The 24,651-nt window shown below is 44.0% G+C and overlaps 1 protein-coding gene across 6 annotated transcripts in view; it reads left to right on the top strand.

Annotated features, from left to right (window-relative positions):
• lama2 (laminin, alpha 2) overlaps positions 1-24,651 on the top strand; it is a 747,099-nt gene that overhangs the window by 537,309 nt on the left and 185,139 nt on the right. For 4 of the 6 annotated variants that reach the window (XM_072499224.1, XM_072499222.1, XM_072499220.1 and 1 more), the window contains 4 exons: positions 2,681-2,815; positions 5,438-5,562; positions 14,334-14,420; positions 19,179-19,372. In XM_072499224.1, the coding sequence (XP_072355325.1) occupies positions 2,681-2,815; positions 5,438-5,562; positions 14,334-14,420; positions 19,179-19,372 (541 nt within the window). The remainder of the gene's footprint in view (positions 1-2,680; positions 2,816-5,437; positions 5,563-14,333; positions 14,421-19,178; positions 19,373-24,651) is intronic. The other 2 variants (XM_072499223.1, XM_072499221.1) reach the window with 1 other exon arrangement.

Genomic DNA, 24,651 nt, shown 5'->3' with positions numbered 1-24,651 from the left:
TTACATTAATTGACCAGAACATATTTATCAAATTTTGTTTCAGAAAAGACAATTGTGTGGCACCAAATATTTATTGACTTAGATGGCTGTTTGGAATTATGATTGATACTGTCTTATTGGATTTTAATGGAGTGAAATGTTATTGGTGGTGATACAAACCAGCTTTAAAAATATTAGTTATGTTTCCTCTAGCACATTTTTCTGATATATTTTTTATTAGCAGACAAATATATGAGAAATGTATTGCATATTTTTAATTGATGCTGAGTATCCCATTTGTTTTGTCAGTGATTAAGCTGGCTACTCATTTACAATGATCAACCCTCAGACAAATACTTCAGGTGCATTTAATGCTCGCCAAGAGAGGGGAAAATAGGAGTGGGACCTTTGAATAGAGCCAGAAGAACAGTGTCAAGTCTCTGATGTGGGGGGTTGAAGTGCCAAATTATCCCAGTGGGGTGGGGACGCTGGATGGCAAAGTCAACGGCATGTTGAAGAAAGTTAACTATAATATGCTTGCCTGCAATGCATACTCGTTAAACCACAACTTTCAGCGATTAATTGCTAATTGATTGATTACGTTCACGGTGCATGGGATTCATCGGCCTTCATTTTCATGACTGGTTAATGTGGAAGGCAAGTAGGCATGTCAGTCTTCGAAGTGGACAGTTAGCGAGAAATGTTTGGAAGAGGAAGCTAAGAAGCATCAAATTCAAGTGCGACTGAGGGTAGGGCAAGGATCACTGACGGGAGGTTGAAAGCGATTCTGAGACCAACACCAGGATGATCTCCATCAAGACCAGAGTGAGCTCTGTCAAGACCAGGGTAAGCAACATTCAGTCAGAGGTGAAAGGTTCTGCCCTATATTGAACCACTGCAAATAAAATTAGTCTGGTCGACCCTGTGTTTCTGGAGCCTCAGGTGGAGGAGGAACTGCACAGAGGAAGGATGGAACAGTACAGGCTTCGAGGGCCGAAGGCCTATTCCTGTGCTGTATTGCTCCTTGTTCTTTGGAACCGACTGTAGGTGAAGTGCGGCTCCAGCTGTGATGAGAATAGATGCCGTGGGCTGCCAGGAGGTGGCAATCAGTGCTCAGTCCAATGCAGAGCAATAGGACATCGCTGAGTCCAATTCCCTCACCTCAACTGGCTGTAGGTGACAAAACACAACGCCCGTAATGGCTGAGGATTTCTTTGAAGACACTCCTTGTTGGAAGCGATACATGCTGTTAATGAGGCTTGAATTGTTGTCCCCAGGTCAGGCTTGCTGAATCGACAGATGTCCAGGCTTGATGAACCCAATAAAAATGTCTACGTGCAGATCAGATTTTTGATTTTGGGGTGCATGGTGCAGGTTTAGGTTGTTGACCGCCTGGTATGGTGGAAGTAATGGTGTCTCATGATTTGATCGTTGGAATCCTTGAGAGATCCTGAAGAGTGCTCATTGATCATGATCCTGCCTCATCCTTCATTTTGACTTTCTTCGTGTGCCAGAGACAAAGTCTTTATCCTGAGGACTGCCTTGCATTTCTGCTTCTCGGTTATTATCCTGTACTTTGCTCCCTGTTGATCATGTTGTTGTCTGCTTGATGTTGTCAGTTTTTTCCGTTTACAGGGAAGTGAATAGTCTGGGTGTGATAGCCTGTACCATTGATTATCCTGATTTTATAAGTTTATGTCATATCAAGTGTAATGTTGAATGTGGGATTTGTGCACAGCCTTTATCCTAAATATATTTGGACCTTATATTGTCTGACAGTAGTAGATGGAGGAGGGTGCTTTTTGTTGTCTCCTCCCCATCTCGCTTAGAAGGAAGATGTTTGGAAAGGGGTGTGGGGTGAAGGTTTGGAGTTGGTAAGGTTAGTTTGTTCTCGCTGTGATTGAAAAAGGCCCCCCCCCAGTTTTGGTTTTTTTTCTTACCTTTTCTCTTAATTTAGATTCAGAGCATCCATGTTTTATTATTTTTAGGCCCAGGCAGACTGCATGATATGGGATGGTTTCTCTGCTCTGTGCTGGATCCGAACTGCATTGTGGGTGTCAATGTGATTCCCCTTAGCTCTGGGGTTCTCGGGGTATTTATTTCTCGGTTATATTTCTTTAAAGCTAATAATAATAATCTTTATTTGTGTCACAAGTAGGCTTACATTAACACGGCAATGAAGGTTACTGTGAAAACCTCCTAATTGCCTGTTCGGGTACACTGAGGGAGAATTCAGAATGTCCAATTCACCTAACAGCACGTCTTTCGGGACTTGTGGGAGGAAACTGGAGCACCCGGAGGAAACCCACGCAGACACGGGGAGAATGTGCAGACTCCACACAGACAGTGACCCAAGCCGGGAATCGAACCTGGGACCCTGGCAATGTGAAGTAACAGTGCTAACCACTGTGCTCCGTGCCACCCATAACTTTGTGCTGCTGGTGCAGACCGGATCTTGAATCCGTGGAGGCAACACACTGGGGATATTATCCATGACTCTTCCGGTCTTGTTTGTTCCTATGTTTGTAATGACTTCTGTTATGTTCTGTCCCTGTTTTGCATTGATACTGATGTTTTCTCTATTTTTCTTATGTTTTGATGCAATATTTGTAAAAATGTGAAAACTTCAATAAAAATGCATTTAAAATAAACATGAAATTGATAAAATTGAACAATGACTTATTTTTTCTTTCTACTTCAGGATTGTGGCCCAGGTTATTACAGAACACCATTGAGATCAACAATCAGGGGGCCTAGACCAGTGACGTGGAGCTGTGTACAATGTCAGTGCAATGGCCATAGTGACATCTGTGACTATAAGACCTCCATATGTCAGGTACTAAATAGTTCCTTATTATTTGCTCAAAAAAACTGAAGAAGCTAATTCCCAGCAAGGAGTTTTGTTTTACATACATTATCACTGTTGTAAAAAGTGAAAAGGCTTACATTATTGTAGATCCAACACCAGATTTTGTGCTTTAATTTAAAAAACTAAAGCTTAAAAGTGAAAGAGCTTTAATCTGCATGATATGGCATGGTTTCTCTCTTTTAAAATCTGACTGAATTTAGCTCCAATAGTACTCGACAGGCAATATTCATGTCACAGAAGAGTCAAGTCATGCCAGCCTCTAGTAAGAAAAAGCCCTATTACCTCCCCTGACGTTTAAATACAGTTAGGTTGCTTGCTACAGCCACCTTGAGGCTAATTTTAAAGGACCAGCCATATCAGTGATAACAGAGCGGAGACCGGGCACTCTGCAATAACTCGCTCATCTCCTGGCCTCTTCACAAGGTACAAATCAGAAGTGTGATGGAATACTCATCCCTCATATGCTCAGACAGAAGAACATTTAATCATCTCAATATCGCTCAGGTCAGTGAAAGCTGTTGTTCAGCAGGTCTAATAGCTGACTCAGCATCCATCCAGTCACCACTGGTACACTATATTGTCTACAAGATGGACTGGATGCCATTCACCAAATTTTCTGTTACAGCAGCTCCTAGACCTGTAATTTCAAGCACTGAGAATGACAAGTGAAACAATATCATGCAAACATCCTCTCCCTAAGTTGTCCTCCAAATCACATACCATCCTGACTTGGACATATATGGTCCAGCCATGGGCCCCAAAAAGCCGCAGGCAACTCAGCAATCACCATTTCTGGGAACCGCAGGCCTTAAAAGGTCAAGGCTTTTCCACTAAAAGCTGCCAGACAATCTGGGAGCAGCTCCACTAGGAGCAGAGGACTCTACTGATGTTGTAGAAAGCCAGGAGCAGCAAACACTGAAGGAGACCTAAGAAGAAGGTGATTGGAACCTGCCCACCCAGGCCTGTCAGGCAGGCCCCAGAGAGGGGCAGATCATTGTGGAGGGCATAGGGTGCTCACTCAGTGTGCATATCACTGGTGGGGCACTTTAGTAAGCTTATGATGCCGCATACATTTTTCATGGAGAGTGCTTTGCTGAAAACGGTATGTGGCCTGAAGAAAACCTAAATGTGAAATACAAATATGAAACATATATTCATACACCACCGCTCATAATTGAATATCGCAAGACATTTTACCAAAGATATCAGTGGGAAATGAGTAGGGAATAAAAAAAAGGCTTTGACAAAGAGTCATCGGACTCGAAACATTAGCTCTTTTCACTCCCTACAGATGCTGCCAGACCTGCTGAGATTTTCCAGCATTTTCTCTTTCGTTTCAGATTCCAGCATCCGCAGTAATTTGCTTATAAATAAAAAAGGTTATAGCCGTGACCAACAGCATGAATAAAGTTGTAAGTTTTGAAGAGCGCTTTGAAACTTAACCTAAGATAACAAGCCGAAAAAGTTTTGAAAGAAGTCTTGAGCTTGTGGGTTGGTAGCTGAAGATTTTTTTATTTATTCATGGCTGCCAATCAATCTCACTGGCTGAGAAAGTGAACAATCATTAACACTAAATCTAATTTCTTTAGTTTGTTAATTGTTTTACAAGATTTTTATCATGGAAATGTTTTAATATTTTAAAATTTGCCTTTGTGTCTCTTCTTTCTCTTTCCAATCTTCCTTTCCCTCTTTTCATTTATTTTTCTGATGCAACATTGAATCCACGAACACTAACTTACCGACTTTATTTATTTCTCAATCCTTTAATCATGGTAAAGGAGATGCATTGTTTATCCCATCGTTTACCAAAGGCCCTGATGCCTTGCAAAGCCATTATGAGCTTGCAATTCCAGCAACTTTATTGGCAAAAAAGGTTTTAAAATTTACTTGTGCACAAACGAATCTAGCAGGGCACACTCCAGCAATATCCGGGCCATTGTGAATAATTTTCTAGTGGAAAGAGGTTATTGGTTTACTGCCAACAAAGAAATGATATCTAATGCATCATTTCTAACCAACAATCGTTGGACAAAAAGCAATTTTGCAACAATGGAAAATGTTTTTTTCCCCAGGAAGAAGAATGACTGCTCTTAGAGCTCAACTCTTTCAGTCGTAGATTGCTGAAATGAGAGATCACATAACTATGATTACAAAACAGTTATTTTTCCCCCAAAAAATACTCTGCCTCTGTTTGTGTAACTCAAAGTTATGAAGCCAGATTTTGAGTACTTGGCTGCTGACAGTCCTTTTCTACAAACCAATAAATCATTAGACCCATGAAATGATTAGGGACAGGAAGAATGTTAGGCACTGAGCTTGCTAATATGAACGCAGTCTTGATATTGGCTGCTGAGAGAAATTCTGAATTTTTTTCATCTAAAGAGACTTCGTCAAATGGCTTTGTTGCATTTTCCAGTGAAATACTTGGACAGATTTCGTTCAAAACATCTGGATAATATGCTTTCTGAAGCATTGTCTTTTTAATTTAAATAATATGACTTGAAGTGCTTAGATTTATAAATATCAACTAATGCAGTTTATAATGAGGATGCATATTTTTACTAAAGAGAATCATTTTCCATCCACCAGAATTGTCGGGACAATACAGCTGGTGTGCATTGTGAAGTGTGTGCTCCTGGGTACTATGGGACAGTAAGAGGATCTCCAAATGACTGCCGTCCTTGTGCTTGTCCTCTTCAGATCTCCAGTAACAAGTAAGATTCTAGCATTGAAATGTTTCAGATGCCGTTGGCAAATTCCATTGGACAAAATGGGCCTGAATGTTCATAGGGTCCTCATGGTCGCTCATCATGGCTTGAGATATCGGAACAACAATGAAGCGGTTGTTTATAGAAATTTACACCATTCTTCTAGAATGTTCTGCTAAACTCCAGTTGGAGAACATCTGTGGAAGTTCCACATGAATATTGAATTTAATAATTTTAAGAGCCAATGAAATTATGAACATGAAATGTATACAGGGGAACTTTCCAGCCTTCTCGCCAGCAAAATATACGGTGAAACCCCCCTGCCGACAAACACACTGTGGAGGGTGGAGTGGGGAATCCCCCACATAAACTCATCCAAATTATTCTGTGACCTTCAGAAACCATTCTTGCCACTTGTTTAAAAACATTTGCTCACTCAAAAAAACACCACATTGTGCATGTCACTAGATATTTTCTCCCATTTTTTTCTCCCCACATCTCTTCTCAAGGTGTTGATGTTTTGCTCTTATGCATTTTAACCTTGCTGGTCATTTTCTTGCTGGTCAGTTTGATATGATTCTCACCTTAATTCACTTGATCAATTGGAAACAAAGCAAAAAATAGCAATGAGCGACTGCAACCTGGTCAATCTTTCCCTCGAAACCTGCGGATAATAAGTTTAGTAATTGTTGGGCTTCCAGTTGCGGCATGTAGGTGGATGTTACAGGTTCGGTGGCTCCTGCCAGAGTTGTGTTTTATGGCCTTTTTAAGTCTAGTTTTTGGTGAAGATTTGTTCCTGAGGAGCTGTGGGAGGTCTAGGACATTTATAGAATGTTAAAAACCAGCGAGCGAAAGTCCACCGCCGACCGAGGTGCAGCAGAAGGAAAGATGGCGGGAAACAGCCCGCTGGGTGGGGCTGCGCCCATAACGGTGGAGAAGATGACGGAGGTGATGGCTGGGGAGTTTGAACGGCTGTTTTCAAAACCTTTCGAAAACCATTAGATGGTGATGATGGCCTCGCTTAAGGCGTGCGTGGGAGAGAGTCTCGCCCCGGTGAGAGAGGAGTTGGTGAGAACTTTGACGATGGTGTGGGAGCAGGGGAGAAAATGAAAGGGATAGAGGAGGCCTTTGGTGGCATAGTGACCATTTCACCTTGGTGGATGAGGGTAGCAGCGATCGACAGGGCTGAGAGCCATGGTAGAAGACCTGGAGAACAGGTCGCATAGGCATAACCTGAGCATCGTGGGTGTTTCCGAAGGGGTGGAGAGCCAGAGGTCTTCAGAATACTTTGCCAATATGATGGCAAACTGATGGGGCAGGAATAGGACCCCTCCCAGTAGGTGTTGTATAGGGCCCACCGGTGTTGTATAGGGCCCACCGGTTGCTCCGGCCGAAACAAAGGATGAATGAGCCACCCATTGCGGTGGTCGTCAATTCCCATAATGTTCAGGTGAAGGAGGTAGTGCTGAGGTGGGCGAAGCAGAGATGCGAGGTGGAGTGGAAACGCAAGGGTATACGCATAAACCAGGACTTGATAACGGAGCTGGCAAGGAGGCAAGCGGCCTTCAGCCGCCCTCAGGCGGCGCTGTATATGTGCAACGTGTGGTTTGGTGTGGTCTACCCGGCGAAGCTGAAGGTCACGTATAATGGCAGAGACTATTATTTTGAGATGGCGGCGGAGGCATTTGTGAAGGCAGAAGGCCTGGGATTGGACTGAATTTGGACTTTTGGCAGTTTCAGCTGAGTTCTAGCTCTGTTTTTTCTGAGTTGGATTATTTTTCGTACATGGGTGTTATGCATAACTTTGTTGGTTTTTTTTGATGTAATGGGGATTGGAGGGGGGAGGGGACATTGGCATTGGTGTGATTTAGTTTTTGATGTGGGAAGCGGGCTCTGGCAGGGGCCATCGCACTGCAAATACAATGTTGGCTAGTCTAGTAAATGGAAGTGTGGTTCACCGCCGCGGCTGTTAGAACTTGTATGGGGAGGTTTTGATGGGCCCAGGACGTGTGAATGGTGGGGGGAATGGGGCCGATACGTGGTGAGGTGTTTTCAACAGGAAGTGACGAAGGGGCTGCTGGGAAGAGGAAGGCGGGGGTAGCAGTAACTAGGGCTGGGGAAGTGTCCTGCCTAGGAGGCAGAGCCTGGAAGGATGGTCATGGCAGTAGGAAGGGCGGGGTGGGGTGGGGATGGGGTGGCGGGGGGGAGGGTTGGGGGGGGGGGGGGTGCATATGAGAAACCCCCGGTCAGTGTGGTGCTATGGAATGTACAAGGGTTAGGGAGATCGGTGAAGAGAGCGTGCGTTTTCTCGCGTCTGAAAGTGGATGCCGTACTGTTGCAGGAGACCCATCTGAGGGTAAAGGACAAGATGAGGCTGGGTGAGCCAGGTGTTCATTTCCGGCTTTGATAGCAGGGCTCGAGGTGGTGGCAATACTGGTGGGTAAGCGGGTGAGGTTCAACATGGAGAAGGTGGTGGCGGATGAAGGGGCAGGTACATGACGGATGCTCTGGAGGGGGGGTTAGTGGTGTTGGGCTGTGTGTATGCCCCAACTGGGATGACGCTGGGTTTGTGAGGAGGATGTTCCTAGCCATACCGGACCTGGATACTCACCAGCTGATAATGGGGGGTAAATTGGAATATGGCGTTGGACGCGAGGATGGATAGGTCTCAGCACGCTCACTGGCCCCCTCGATGAGGGGGGGAAAGTGTTAGGGGCGTTTATGAGGGAGATGGGAGAGGGAGATCAACATCCACGAGACAGGAAGTATTCCCTTTTCTCGTCGGCGCACAATGTGTGTTCAAGGATCAATTTTTTGTGAAAGGGAAGGCGTTGCTGGTGGGGGTAAAGAAGGCGGAGCACTCGGTGATTGTGATATCGGATCACACGGTGGATATCACTGGGTGGATGTGGTCTTGCAGAAGGGGCCGGCCCAGAGACCAGGTGTGGAGGCTGGATGTGGGCTTGTTGGCGGACCCAAACTTTTACGTTAAGATGGGGAGGGTGATGGAGGTGTATGTGGAGTTTAATTGATAGGGGGAGGTCTCATCGCCAGTGGTTTGCGAGGCAATGAAGGTGGTAGTGAGGGGAGAGGTCATCACATTTACGGCGAAGGTGTATAGGGAAGTGCGGGAGGAGCGGCAGCGGCTGATAGAGGAGATTTTGAAGGTGGATGGAAGATACACAGAGGATTTGGAGCCGGGGCTGTTGGTGAGAAGGAAAGAGTTGCGGGCGAAGTTGACCTTCTGTCATTGGGCAGGGCGGCTCGGCAGTTCAGACGAGCTCGGTGGGGTTGTGTATGAGTATGGTGAGAAGGCAAGTCGATTGCTGGTGGGCCAGCTCCAGCGGCAGGCAGTAGCGAGGGAGATTGTACGGATTAGGGATGGAACTGGAGGGGTGGTGGTGGCCCCAGAGCCGGTGAACAGGGTGTTTGAGGACTATTATAGGAGGTTGAGGATGAGTCGGGGCTGAGGGAGTTTTTGCAGCATCTGGAGTGGCTGGAGGTGGGAGAGGTGGAAAGGGCTGAGTTAGAGAAGCCGTTAGGGTTGGAGGAAGCGAAGCTAATTATAGGGAAGATGCAGTCAGGTAAGGCGCCGGGACTGGATGGGTTCCTGGTGGAGTTTAATAGAAGGTTTAAGGACAAGTTGGTGCTGCTGATGGTGGCAATGTTTGAGGCTGCGATGTCGAAGGGGGGGAATTACTTGAGATTATTTTGTTGTTACTGAAAAAAGATAAGGACCTGGTGGAGTGTGGGTCGTGTATGCTTATTTCTCCACTGAATTTGGATTCTAACATAGTGGCGAAGGTACTGGAGGTGAGGCTGGAGGGGTGTCTTCCGAAGGTGGTGGGGGAGGATCAGACGGGCATTCATCAAGGATAGGCAGCTGTTGCTGAATGTACAGCTGCCAAATGTGGTGCTCCCACCGTAGAAGGGAGGGAGTTAGAGGTGGTGGCGGCCTGAGAAACCAGAGGATTGGGAAGCCTTTAGAAGCGAGCAGAGGACAACTAAAAAAGCAATAAGGGGGTGGGGGGGGGGAAGATGACATACGAGTGCAAGCTAGCTAGTAATATAAAGGAAGAATGGAAGAGATTTTTTCAATATATAAAAGGTAAGAGAGAGGCAAAAATAGACATTGGACCACTAGAAAATGTGGCTGGAGAAGTAATAATAGGAAACAAAGAAATGGCAGACAAACTGAATAGTTACTTTACATCAGTCTTCACGGTGGGAGACACCAGTGGGATGCCAGAGCTCCACGAGAACCAGGGGGTAGAGGTGAGTGCAGTGGCCATCACTAAGGAGAAGGTTCTGGGGAAACTGAAAGGTCTGAAGGTGGATAAGTCACCTGGACCGGATGGACTACACCCCAGGGCCCTAAAAGAGCTGCGGAAATTGTGGAGGCATTGGTGGTGATCTTTCAGGAATCACTGGAGGCAGGAAGGATGCCAGAGGACTGGAAAATGGTTAATGTAACACCCCTTTTTAAGAAGGGAGGGAGGCAGAAGACGGGAAATTATAGGCCGGTTACCATGACTTTGTTCATTGGTAAGATTTTGGAGTCTGTTATTAAAGATGAAATCGCGAAGCACTTGGAAGTGCATGGTAAAATAGGACTGAGTCAGCACGGCTTTGTCAAAGGGAGGTTGTGTCTGAGAAATCTGTTAGAGTCCTTTGAGGAGGTAACAAGCAAGTTAGACAAAGGAGAATCAGTGGACATGATTTATTTAGATTTCCAGAAGGCCTTTGACAAGGTGTCGCATAGGAGACTGTTAAATAAGTTAAAAGCCCATGGTGTTAAGGGTAAGATCCTGGCATGGATAGAGGATTGGCTGACTGGCAGAAGGCAAAGAGTGGAGATAAAGGCGTCTTTTTCAGGATGGCAGTCGGTGACTAGTGGTGTGCCTCAGGGGTCTGTGCTGGGACCACAACTTTATACAATATACATTAATGATCTGGAAGAAGGTACTGAAGGCACTATTGCTAAGTTTGCAGTTGATACTAAGATCTGTAGAGGGACAGGTAGTATTGAGGAAGCAGAAGGACTTGGACAAGCTAGGAGAATGGGCAATGAAATGGCAAATGAAATACAATGTGGAAAAGTGTGAGGTTATGCACTTTGGAAGGAGGAATCTAGGCATATTTTATTTTCTAAATGGGGAAATGCTTAGGAAATCAGAAGCACCAAGGGACTTAGGGAGTCCTTGTTCAAGATTCTCTTAAGGTTAATGTGCAGGTTTAGTCGGCAGTTAAGAAGGCAAATGCAATGTTAGCATTCATGTCAAGAGGGCTAGAATACAAGACCAGTGATGTACTTCTGAGGATGTATAAATCTCTGGTCAGACCCCATTTGGAGTATTGTGAGCAGTTTTGGGCCCCGTATCTAAGGAAGGATGTGCTGGCCTTGGAAAGGGTCGAGAGGAGGTTCCCAAGAATGATCCCTGGAATGAACAACTGTCGTATGAGGAACGTTTGAGGACTCTGGGTCTGTACTCGTTGGAGTTTAGAAGGATGAGAGGGGGTTATCTTATTGAAAGGTACAAGATACTGCGAGGTCTGGATAGAGTGGATGTGGAGAGGATGTTTCCACTTGTAGGAAAAACTGGAACCAGAGGACACCATCTCAGATTAAACGGACGATCCTTTAAAACAGAGATGAGGAGGATTTATTTCAACCAGAGGGTGGTGAATCTGTGGAATGCTTTGCCGCAGAAGGCTGTAGTGGCCAATTCACTGAGTGTCTTTAAGGTAGAGATAGATAGGTTCTTGATTAATAAGGGGATCTGGGGTTATGGGGAGAAGGCAGGAGAATGGGGTTGAGAAAAATATCAGCCATGATTGAATGGCGGAGCAGACTCGATGGGCCAAGTGGCCTAATTCTGCTCCTATGTCTTATAGTCTTATGGCCTTGGATGCGGAGAAATCATTTGACAAAATGGAGTGGAGGTATCTTTTGCAGTACTGGAGAAATTTTGGATTGGGCCTAAGTTTGTGGCTTGGGCAAAGTTGCTGTATAGGATCTGACAGCTTGTGTACAGACAAATGAGATGTAGTCGGACTACTTTCCACTATTTCAGGCAACGAGGCAGGGATGAACCATGTCTGCCCTATTTGCGTTGGCGATTGAGCCTTAACGATTGTGCTGAGGGGTTCAGGCTTATGGAGGGGATAGTGAGGGGGGTTGGAGCATAGCATGTCTCTTTACACAAATGATTTCCTGCTGTACATCTCTGACCAGGGCTCTTCGGTGAGGGACATAATGGAGTTGCTAGGGAAATTTGGAGCGTTTTCGGAGTACAAATTAAATTTAGGGAAATGTGAGTGTTTTGTTGTGTCTCTTTTGGGTGCAGGGGCGGGAGTGCAAGGATTGCCATTTAGGGTGGCGACAACTCACTTTAGCTATTTGAGATGCAGATAGCGCGGGACTGCTCGTGACTCCGTAAGCTAAATTTCACAAGTCTGGTAGGGAATGTGATGGAGGATCTGGGGAGGTGGGATAGTCTCCCTTTATTATTGGCTGGCTGGGTGCTGGCAGTCAAAACTGTTGGAGTTCTTGGCCTTGGGGTGCAGGCTGTCAAAATGAATATTTTGCCACAGTTTCTGGTGTTGTTCCAGTGTCTGCCAGTCCTTTTGCCAAAGGCATTTTTTCAAGGGGTGGAAAGGCTGGACTCATCGTTTGTGTAGATAGTGAAGGTGGCAAGGCTAAGGAACATGGAGCTCCAAAGGGGGTAGCAGTCGGGGGGCTTGGCCCTTCCGAATCTGTTGCACTATTACTGATCGGCGAATGTGGAGAAAGTGCGGAGTTGGAGGACGAAGTCGGAAGCTTTGTGGGTGTGGATGGAGGTGGGACACTCTAAAGGGTCGGGGTTGTGGGTGCTGCCACTAGCCCCAGGGAAGTATTCTGGGAGGTAGTAGCCATGCTGATGATCTGGGGGAAATTTCAACAGCACTTCTAGTTGAAGAAGGGGTTGAGGGCGATGCCGATAAGAGGAAATCATGGGTTTGAGCCGGGGAGAATGGATGCGAGATCCCGGGGATGGGAAAGAAAGAGGTGAAAGAGATGAAGGAACAGTTTCTGGAGGGGAGATTTGCAAGTTTAGAGGACCTGGGCGTGAATTATAGGCAGCAGCGTGAGGAAGGCTTTAGGTATATGCAGGTGCCAAATTTCACAAGAAAGACTTTTCCGAGTTTCCCAGTGGCACTGCCCACCTTCTTGCTGAAAGTACTGTCCTTGGGGGTGGGGGTTGAGGGGGGTGTGGGGGGGCGGGTTCGAGAGTGGGATTGTATCAGCGATTAATGGCAGGATTATGGAGAAGGATAAGAAGTCTATGGAAGGGATTAAGGCCAAGTGGGAGGAAGATCTGGAGATGGGCTTGGAAGGAGGATTATGATGCGAAGTGCTGCAAAGGGTCAAAGCCTTGACCTCGTGTGCGAGGCTGGAGTTGATTTGACTAAAAGTGGTGAATAGGGCGCATTTAACGAAAGATGAGCCGGCTATTTGAGGGGGTGGAAGATAGTTGTGAGCGGTGTGGGAGGAGCCCAGCCAATCATGTCCATATGTTCTGGTCCTGCCCAAAGTTGGGGAGATATTGGGAGTCGTTTCTTAGCACCATGTCCGAGGTTCTGCATATGGATTTGGAGCCAGGTCCCCTAAAGGCCATATTCGGGGTGTCGGACCTGCCGGGGTGCAGGCGGGAGAGGGGACAGGCATCTTAGCCTTTGCATCATTGATCGCTCTCAGGTGGATCCTCTTAGGGTGACGGTAAGCTTCTCCCCTGGCTGGGGGACCTGTTGGAATTTTTGGCCTTGGAAAAGGTAAAATGTGCCCTGAGAGGGGCGGATGCGGGGTTCCACCAGAGATGGGAGTTGTTTATTTTCCACTTTGGAGAACTGGTTGCGGCTTGGGGGTTGGGGGGGTTGTTGGGTACGGTTTGTGTAAAAATGTTCAATAAAAATATTTTACAAAAAATAAAGTTTAGTAACTGTGCCTGTACAGTGGCCTGAGGTGAGCCCAGGTTCAACATGGTCTAGGGAATGAACCGAGGATCTGTTTACCTTTTACCACAGGCTCAACCAACTAAGTGATCAGGAGTACCTTTATTCGAGATTTGTTGAACGATGATTGATAGATTATCAGAACAAAAATGGAGCAGAAGATCAGAAAAAATTCCTCTTGCCTCATCTGCATTTTAGTAATGGAGTTGTGTTTGCGTTGGTACAGGCTTCGCATTGCCACCACCTCATTTCCCGAACTCAAGAAAGAATTGTTTATCTCTGCTCCTTTGCCCCTAATTTTTGTTTCTGAGCCAATGGGCATTTCTCAGGGGCATGTCTTTTCATTTTTCATTGTGGTTTTTAACTTTCTCATTATCTGTGATTACAATTACTCCATATTTCAGTGAGGACCAAAAGTTTAACAAAACTGCAGAGACAGCCCTGGCAGCTGTGTCACTTCATAATTTTTGTTGCATGAGTCAAGCATGTCACCTGCCTGACAAATCTGTTCACTTGTTTTCTGGATGAACTGAATGTTGACCCATGTTGCGATTTAGATATGGTATAAAAGGTCAGATTCTTTCTGCAGTGCAATGAATTAACCTCACTTTCCAGCCTAGCACTGCAAGGAAAACTGTGTACTTGCATCAAGTAATTAGTTTTATTTTAATATCAGTGCGACCTGACCCAATAATTGCCATTATTGAAAATGAATGCACAATATTTTCCAATTAATTTGCTATCAATTTAGCTTTAGTTGACCTTTTGTATTTAATTATTTTTAGCTTTAGTCCAACTTGCGTTATGGAAGGACATAATGCTTATCGCTGTGATGCATGTCAAGAAGGATATGAGGGACAGTACTGTGACAGGTAAAATGTCATTTCAATCATGTACATGTCGTATAATAATTCCAGGATTGATTTGTTAATTACAAGGATTATTGAATAACTATGAAAACAAAAATAATTCTGAAGCATTCTGCATATTTTCTTATACATTATAATGCCTAAGATTTTTTTTATATATAAAAAATCTCAATGTATATGGTGACCCAGAGATTAGGGGGAATCTGAAGGCAAAAGGGTTGCATCGTTTGGGCAAGAGTAGGTAGAAATTGGGTTGATATGATGTGATGTGATAACACAGAAATAAGGATGCCATGTCATCCAGGGCAGCACGGTAGCATTGTGGATAGCACAATTGCTTCACAGCTCCAGGGTCCCAGGTTCGATTCCGGCTTGGGTCACTGTCTGTGCGGAGTCGGCACATCCTCCCCGTGTGTGCGTGGGTTTCCTCCGGGTACTCCGGTTTCCTCCCACAGTCCAAAGATGTGCAGGTTAGGTGGATTGGCCATGATAAAATTGCCCTTAGTGTCCAAAATTGCCCTTAGTGTTGGGTGGAGTTACTGGGTTATGGGGATAGGGTGGAGGTGTTGACCTTGGGTAGGGTGCTCTTTCCAAGAGCCGGTGCAGACTCGATGGGCCGAATGGCCTCCTTCTGCACTGTAAATTCTATGAAATTCTATGAAATCATACAACCTATTCATTATTTGTACATTGCAATTCTGAAAACTAAGCATAATGGTACATTTCTTAAATCCAATGTTCCTAATGACCTTGGGGATTTAAAAATTTAACAGGCTAGTTTCCTGAAATCGTTCAATTGTCATGAGAATGTCACTTTAAGAGTCAGAGTGTGGGTGGAGCTGAGCTCTGGCTCTGCTTTTTAGTTTCACTTTGAGAAAAGCTTGGGTGTGCCTGTGGTTTTTTTGGTTTGGTTTCAGTGTTGGAGCTGCAGCCAGCCAAAGAATGTGTAATGTTGTTCTCTCTACAGGCGGATGAAAAGTGGGCAGAAGTGCATCAAGTAGTATTGCCGGTAGGGTATAGAAAGGAAGTGTTGCGAGTTGCACATGAGGTACCAGTGGGAGGTCATTTGGGAATAAGGAAAACTCAAGCTAAAATACAAAACCATTTTTATTGGCCTGGACTACATAAAGATGTAGTTAAATTTTGTCAATCATGTCACACATGTCAAGTGATAGGGAAACCTCAAACAGTGATAAAACCAGCGCCCTTAATACCCATTCCAGCATTTGAGGAACCTTTTACAAGGGTCCTAATTGATTGTGTAGGACTGCTTCCTAAAACAAAAAGTGGGAATCAATATCTTTTGACTATAATGGATGTGTCTATTTGGTTTCCAGAGGCCATTCCAGTACATTACAGCTAAAAAGATTGTGGAGGAGTTACTTAAATTCTTTACTAGATATGGACTACCCACAGAAATACAATCGGATCAAGGATCACCCTTTACCTCAACGTTATTCAAAGAAGTTATGGATAGCTTAGGAATAAAACAATTTAAATCAACTGCATACCATCCAGAATCGCAGGGAGCGTTAGAAAGGTGGCATCAGGCATTAAAAACAATGTTGAGGGCTTATTGTCAAGATTATCCAGAGGATTGGGATAAAGGAATTCCATTCGTACTGTTTGCAATTAGGGATGCACCTAATGAATCAACCAAATTCAGTCCTTTTGAACTAATTTTTGGTCGTGAGGTAAGAGGACCACTTAAATTGATTAAGGAAAAATTGGTGAGTGAGAAATCAGAAATTACATTATTGGATTACGTGTCAAATTTTAGGGAACGATTAAATAGAGCAGGTAAATTGGCTGGACAACATTTAAAAGTTGCACAACATATGATGAAACAGGTAGCGGACAAGAAATCCAAAGTTCGTAGTTTTGCCAGTGGAAATAAAGTTTTAGTATTGTTACCAGTGGTAGGTGAACCTTTAAAAGAAAGGATTTGTGGACATTATCAGATTGAAAGGAAATTAAGTGAGGTGAATGATGTGGTAAAAACGTCAGTGAGTGTGTCATGTGAATATGCTTAAAAGGTACTTTGAAAGGGAAGGAGAGAAAAAGGAGGAGGGTTTAATGATTCTCACTCAGTGACAAACCAAATCCAGATGACTGTGAATTTGACATACCTCAAATTAAATTAGAAAATGAGGATGTTCTTAAAAATTGGGATAAATTGTTGAGTTACCTTCCAGAGGAAAAACGGACTGACCTGAAAGAATTATTGATATCACATGGTTAAGTTTGTAGAGATAAATTGGGAAGTACTAAAATGGCTATACATGATGTAGCTGTGGGAAATGCTGTTCCAATCAAACAACATCCATATAGACTGAACCCTTTAAAATTGGCACAGGTTAACAAAGAGATGGAGAGTATGCTTAAAAATGGCATAATTGAAGTGGGTTGCAGCCAATGGAGCTCACCCATAGTGATGGTACCTAAACCAGACGGTATCCAACAGTTGTGTGGACTATAGAAAGGTTAATGCAGTTACAAGAACGGACTCTTATCCTATCCCACGTTTGGAGGATTGTATTGAGAAAGTGGGACAATCAGTTTTTATTAACAAACTGGATTTACTGAAAGGTTACTGGCAGGTACCTTTATCCGAAAGGGTGAAGGAGATTTCAGCTTTTGTGACTCCAGATGGTATATACCAATTCTAAGTTATGCCATTTTGTGCAGACACACACACACCCCAGCTACATTTCAACGGTTAACTAACAAAGTCCTTTCAGGATTACCTAATTGTGTGGTACACATCGACGATCTGGTAATTTTCAGCCAGACAGGGAAAGAACATTTAAAACATCTGATGGAGTTATTCGATCGACTTAAGGAGGTGGGTTTGGTGATAAACCTGGCCAAAAGTGAATTTGAAAAAGCCCAAGTCACTTTCCTTGGCCATACAATCGGACAGGGTCGAATGGTCCCACGGGATGTGAAACCAAAGGTTATTGGGGAGTTTCCAATGCCATCGACACAAAGGGTAATAATACGATTTCTTGGCATGAGTGGATTTGATCGAACATTTGTGTAAAATGTTTGTAGCGTGATTGCTCCACTGATGGACTTGTTGAAGAAACGTTAAAAATTTCAGTGGACAGTGGAGTTTCAACAGGCATTTGACTGCCTGAAAGCTGTGATAACCAATGCTCCTGTGTTGGAGGATTACAAGGGACTCTGTGATCGGATTGAACTAAAGTATCTGACTTTAAAGAGACATGCCGAGGCGTAGAGAAATGGGTGGATCGTGCAGAGACTTTCTTGTTCAAAGAGACTGTCAATTGAGGGGGATTCCAGTTAGAGGAAGAAGAAAAAAAAAAGGACTATATTATTGTACATGTTTGCGTGTGTTGTTTTTTTGAAACAAAGAAGTATATTTACTGTGTGCATTTCTTAAAGGATAGTGAAAAATGAAACCCTCTTGAAGTTGATGTTTGTTTTTTTTCTTTGGGGGGGATGTGTCATGAGAATGTCACTTTAAGAAATGTTTGTCTGCTCAACTTACTGCAGTGATGTCAGAGTGTGGGTGGAGCTGAGATCTGGCTCTGTTTTTAGTTTCACTTTGAGAAAAACTTGAGTGTGTCTGTGGTTTTGTTTTAGTGTTGGAGCTGCAGCCAGCCAAAGAATGTTGTTCTCTCTGCTATATAAAGGCTATCTCTTGATCATTTGGTGAATTCAGAGTGATAACTGTTCTCAGTAGTGAATTTAAACCGGATGTGTGATGTGTTGGATGCTCTGGATCCGTGGAACACATACAGGCCACCAACACTTAAAATAGTACAACACTATTTTATTAAGTTAGAAACTGTTGAACATACTTTCACTGTGGGTTAACACAATGTTAGATTAAACTAAATACCTATGCCTGTCGTAACCAGACTATGCACTCAGCACATGGTGAAGATCTGTGCTGTAAGCTGTAAGCTCTGTCCTTCTGAGAGGCTGCATCCCGAATGAGCGGGAACTCTGATGCCCTCTGTCTATATAGTGAGTGTGCTCTAACTGGTGATTGGCTGCGGTGTTGTGTGTGTTGATTGGTCTTGCTGTGTGTCCATCAGTGTGTGTGTGTCTGCACCATGATATACTGGTGTATATTATGCCAAAGTGCTTCTGTTAAAAGTTTTTTTGAATGTCTTATGGATGTTAAAAGGAAAGTTTAAGGATTACTTAGTGTTGTATTCTTTGGGGGTTGTATTTGAATTGATGGTTCCTAAGATGTTCACTGTATGTTTTAAAAAGGTTAACTTGAGTTCATAGAATAAACATTGTTTTGCTATAAAAAATACTTTTCGATTTCTGCTGTAACACACCTGTAGACTGGGTCGTGTGCTCCCCATACCACAATCTAGTAACAGTCGTGGGTCAGGTGAACTCCATGACACACTTTGGGGTTCTCTAAACCCTGGCCCATAACACAATCACAAAGAGATCACTTGTTTTGCAGAATCTGGCCCATTGAGAAAGCAACAACGATTAGATAGTTTTTAAACTTGTTTTCCTGGGAGTGCAGGCAGCCTTATGTTGCAGGTGGATTTGCATGTGTGTGAGCAGGCATGTATCAGCACTAGAAATGGTGGGGTAGGCATGTGCAATATCTAAATACATATGATTGAAGAATATGGGACTGGATCAGAGTGGGTTCCAGGATTTAGTTCCAAAAAATGTCTCCCAAAATGTCTGAGTTTACAGTTTATATTTATCAAATGCTTTTGAATATTACTGTTTTGAAAATTCTGATTTTGTTATTTTTAGGTGTTTATCTGGTTACTATGGTAATCCAAGAATTGAAGGAAGCTCTTGTATACAATGTGAGTGTGATCCAATTGGTTCATTACCTGTACCATGTGACAAAGCCACTGGTCAGTGTAATTGCAAACCAGGAATGAAGGGCTGGAACTGTGATAGCTGCACGGAGTGGCATGTTCGTGAAGGCACAAAATGTATTTGTACGTATCCTCACATCAAATATTATTAAAATCATGTGCGCTGACTTGTCTGCACTTACATTTTCTCCAATGTGACAGTTTCAAATGACTGGACTTCATAAACCATACAGCTATTGATTCATCATTTAGGTAGGTCTGCTATAAATACAGGTCAGTGATTTTTCAGAGTTCTATCCAAATAGCCTCCAACTTCAGTCATTTATGGTTTGATACAGATGCTGTTGAAACCATTTACAACAAACTAGATTCTCAATTTTGCAAACTTCGGGTTAATTTTAATTGTACCAAGTCCTTTGGTAACCAAACTCGAATGTTGAGTTTAGTGCTGATGTATTTACAAATAAGAAACATAGGGCGCAATTTAATCAAAATCATCAGAGTCCAGTCTGGGTGGGATTAGCAGGGCATTCCCAGCTTGTATCACTGGGAATGACCTCGTTATCTTTGTTGCTATTTTGGCCCCCCGCGGGGATCGCCCCTCTGGGGCCACACAACCGCAGTCCCTGCACTGAGAAGCTCCACTCACCAGTGCAGGAAGAGACCGGGGCACCATTTTTAGATGGCGGCTCGATCACTTGACCTCCCCCGCCATTGACGCAACCTCCGGATCCTCCCCCCATGGCCCAACCCGCCTATAAGGGGGTACCCGGGCTCCCCACACTCCACCTCACGTGGGTAGGACACCACTGGGGCCAATTCCCAGTGCCTGCAAAATGTCAGCTTGGCCCCTTGGCACTGCCAACCGGGAACCCTGGCAGTGCTACCTGGTCACCCTGGCAGTGCCAGGTGGGTCAAGGATGGAAGTGCTCAGGTTCCTGGGTGACATCAGCAGTGTCACAGTGCCACCCTGGCCAGAGGCCGACCACCCAGAGGCTACCGATTGCCCGAGAGACATTCCTTCCCCCCAAGTGCCGTTTCACCTGATCCGTTTTGTGGGGACCAGTGCAAAATGGTGCCCAACTGGGGTCTCCTCGGCGAGACAGGTAAATGCCGGGTGATTGTTCGATCTGGCATAGACGTAGTTGAGTGGACTTTTAAGTTCATTTAACTGTGTGAGTCTGGCCGCCCCCCATTGTGAGAGGGATCCAGATCTGGTTAGATCTCACAAGGCGTAACGACTGTCGGGAATTCCGGGAGAGGTTTCTCCCGGGATCTACAGGCCACGTCCCATCCCGATTCCGGTGGGATGCGTCCGGTAAATCACTCCCTTAGTATACTCAGAATTCTGAATTGTTTTTTAAAAATAAATTTAGAGAACCCAATTCATTTTTTCCAATCAAGGAGCAATTTATCAAGGCCAATCCACCTACCCTGCACATCTTTGGGTTGTGGGGCGAAACCCACGCAAACACAGGGAGAATGTGCAAACTCCACAAGGACAGTGACCCAGAGCCGGGATGGAACCTGGGACCTCGGCGCTGTGAGGCAGCAGGGCTAACCCACTGCGCCACCGTGCTGCCTGAATTCTGCATTGTTTAGCAGATCTGTCACAATCTTTCAAATCTACCAGAGAGTCTTGCTTGTTAAATGCAATTCTTTACTGAGAATGGCTTTAATCCTCAGTTTGTTTCCTCATAGGTTTCTACCGTGCATTCAGATAGGTGGTTTTCATCAGGTTAAAGAATGAAGTATCTATCTTGCCAAAATGTTGTTCCAGAAATCGAAATGGCAGCAGATTCATAAACTTCCAGTACAAAAGAATAGTGTTAACTTTGAGAAGCTCTTCATTTGACTTTCATTTTGTGTAAAAAATAAAGGGAGCTGTATTTTCAAAATTCTACACAAATGATGACTAATCTCAGTCTTTTATGATTAAGTACTGAATCTGTAGAAATGATTTACATCGGACTTTATTTTAGACTTCATCTTCTGGAAAGCTATGAAGTTGAGTTAGTTAATTGGGAAGTAAATTATAACAAGTGTTTATTTCCCCTTTGAGAAACCTGGGTGAAAGTCTGAGGCCTGCGCAGATAGTACTACAAAAGCTGAATATAAAACCAACTGTAAAGCTGTGATGAGCTTTGAAGCCATGAGATTGAAAATTGCTGTTTACAATAATATTTGATATATGATTAACAATTTGGTAAACAAGAAGTTGTTTGGTAGTACAAAACTTGAGTATTACTAGAACAAAGACATGCTGGCAAAGCTTTTCGCCATGCACTCATTAGGACAATGCAAACATGCCAAATTTCAAAGAGAACAACAATTTATACTGTATAAGAAATGGGGTGCCGATTAGTTGGGAAGCCACCTATGATTGCTTGAGATGTTGGTGAATGCGCCATGTAGCTATTCTTCCTCCTTTTTTTATTTATTGAATAAGTTTGCCCATCGCACAAATGAGTAATATGATGTATAAATTTTAGTGCCGGTGCAATGCCAGGTGCAGAGGCCTTCTGTCCCGCTGATTGATAGATCACATCAAACAACACATCCATTCGACAGTTCACAATAGACAGCATACTGACTGTACTCAACCAACCTGTACTTGCAAAACTCAGAATATAGGGCGCGATTTTCCCAGAGCCGGGCTTGATGGGTGAATTGCTGGAGATCCCCAAATTGGGCTCAGCACCATTGCCAAAACCCGTGCGAGTCACCCGATTTGCAGCGCTCAGCGCAATCTGAATCACATTCCCGCTGGACATTAGCTAGATAATAATACTTAAATGAGCCATGAAGCTCACTTAGATATCGGCCATCATATTCACCCAGCACCCGGGAGTCAACAGCCACACCTTCGAGGCCTCAAGGGACGCTGTTTAGCACTGGTTTCCACAATTGTGGACCAGGCCTGATGGTGTCGCAGGGTCTTGCAGGCCATTAAAGCCCCCCCGGGTGGGTGGGCCTCAGTACTCCCCCTGGCACTCGAGTACATTGGCACTACCAGCCTTACAGTGCCATCCAGGCACACTGGCCGTGCCAATGTGACCCTGCCGGGGAGCTGGGGCACTGCCTGGGTGCCAGGCTGACAGTGCCAAGGTGCCCAGGTGCCAGGTTGGCACTGCCAAGGGTCAGAGACTGGGGAGCGCATGCCCATGAAAGGGGGATGGGGGGCCTGAGGGAGCCAAAGAAAGTTTCAGGGGTGAAGGGGGACATGAAAGTGGGAGGATCTTGAAAGGGGGAGGGTGTAGAGATTTGTGCAAGCTTTCAAAATGGCACCCTGATCTCAAAAGAGCTGATCCTGCTGGCGAGCTCAGCACCCCAGTGCAGGAAATCTTTCTATGTGTGGCCTCAACTCCCCATGGCCCAAAGAAATGGTTAAGTGCCGTTGAACAGCAATGTCATTCTCAGCACTTCAGGCGCTGAGAAACACCCCTCCAAACATGCCCGAAACTGGACTTGGAAATATTTCCGGTGAATTGCACCCATAATGTCGGAACATTTCATGTGATTCCTTAATTCAGCAGCAGTTACTGCATAATCCCGAGTGCGATAGAAATTATACTAACAGCCAATTTAAGATAATCAGTCGGGTTTGCAATGCCATTCACTTACACTTGCTGGAAGCTACATATATTCATATGCTGGAAACTGACCTCTACAAACAAAAGGAATATGTCCAGACATTGCACCTTTTTTAATAATCAAAAGCATGAGGGACAATACTTCCCTGGTACATTCGCAACGGGAGATTCTCGAGTAATCACACGTGGCTTGCCAATCAATCAGCACCCATTTTCTTATGCAGTATAAATTGTTGTTCCCTTTGAAATTTAGCAATTTTGTGTCTGTCCTGATGAGTGCAAGATGAAAAGCTTCAACAGCTTCTCTATTTCTTCAGTAATACTTTGGCAAGCATTACTCCATCCGTTATTGGAGGTATTGGCATGTGGTTAACTTCCCTTTGGATTTTGAAAAGCCTTATTAATAATATATTTTCTTAAGAAGGACAGACTTCTCATTTGTGGTTAATTTCTTTTAAAATAGCAGTAAGGGGTATGTACTAAGTACTTAGTCACCAACATTTCTTCAACTCAGAGGGTAGTGAGTGTCTGGAATGGGCTGCCAGAGGTAGTAGTAGAAGCGGGTACAATTGTGTCTTTCAAAAAGCATTTAGATGGTTACATGGGTAAGATGGGTATAGAGGGTTATGGGCCAAGTGCGGGCAACTGGGACTAGCTTAATGGTAAAAAACTGGGCGGCATGGACTGGTTGGGCCGAAGGGCCTGTTTCCATGCTGTAAACTTTTATGATTCTATGATTCTATTACAAAATAAACTTTTTTGGCTATTACCAGTTCATTATAACTGTTCAGTACTTCTTTTTGTGAATGTGTCCTTTGCTGCCATAATTAATGATATATTTAATACCAAAACCCCTTAATTATTTCAAGAATCCACCACCGCAAGGAGATCTAAATTTTATTATTATGTTTGGCACACTGACTTCCACATAGAACATAGAACATACAGTGCAGAAGGAGGCCATTCGGCCCATCGAGTCTGCACTGACCCATTTAAGCCCTCACTTCCACCCTATCCCCATAACCCAATAACCCCTCCTAATCCAAACCTTCTCAGCCCAGAATCAAATTCTGATGTGCTAAAGCTCTCCGGATTTGGCCCAGAATTTGAAGAGAAAGATGTGGAGACTGTCTTAACAGAGCTAATTATATATTTTGACAGGTTTTAACCATGGGGTAGTTGAACAATCAATTCTTGGTGCCACTAATGATCTGTATGTGATAAAGCACAAAAAAAAACTTGTCAATGCTTGAAATAATGGGCTGACCTTTGCTTTACGTGGTTTGTTCTTAATAAGCTGCAGTCACTTCCTATATTTGTAGGAAAATTGCTGATGGCATGAGAGCTTTATGTTTACAAATTAAGTGACAAAATTAAATTTCTTAAATATATGTGACTTTCTGGATGTAAAATTAAATGTACTGATCCTGCAACTTAGCAATGGGACCATTTTTCAAGTTTAGCAAGAGTTGGTGGTCCGAGTAAATAGGTAGAATGACGATTTTACGAATCACTCTATTTGAGCATCAACTATAATTGCGAGATCTTGAATTTCCCTTCTAACATTTCTGAATATACGGCTTGACAGAAATGTAATTATTTTGATAAAAGTCGAGTAAGGCAGGAGAGAGGTTACACAAACTAGAAATATATGCATGGAATTTTGTTTTTGATTTGGGTCATGTGTTTAAAATTGTGCCTTTTGATTTGTTTTGAAATGTGTGTTGTGTTTTAACATAGAACTTAAGTTTTATATTTTCACACTAACAAGTGCCAGTTGTCAGCCTTGGAATGTGATGATGTTCCCAC

This window comes from Scyliorhinus torazame, chromosome 4, assembly GCF_047496885.1.
Source record: "Scyliorhinus torazame isolate Kashiwa2021f chromosome 4, sScyTor2.1, whole genome shotgun sequence".
Lineage (NCBI taxonomy): Eukaryota > Metazoa > Chordata > Chondrichthyes > Carcharhiniformes > Scyliorhinidae > Scyliorhinus > Scyliorhinus torazame.
Note: the sequence above shows the minus strand (reverse complement) of the source record. Positions and strands in the feature narration are given on the sequence as shown.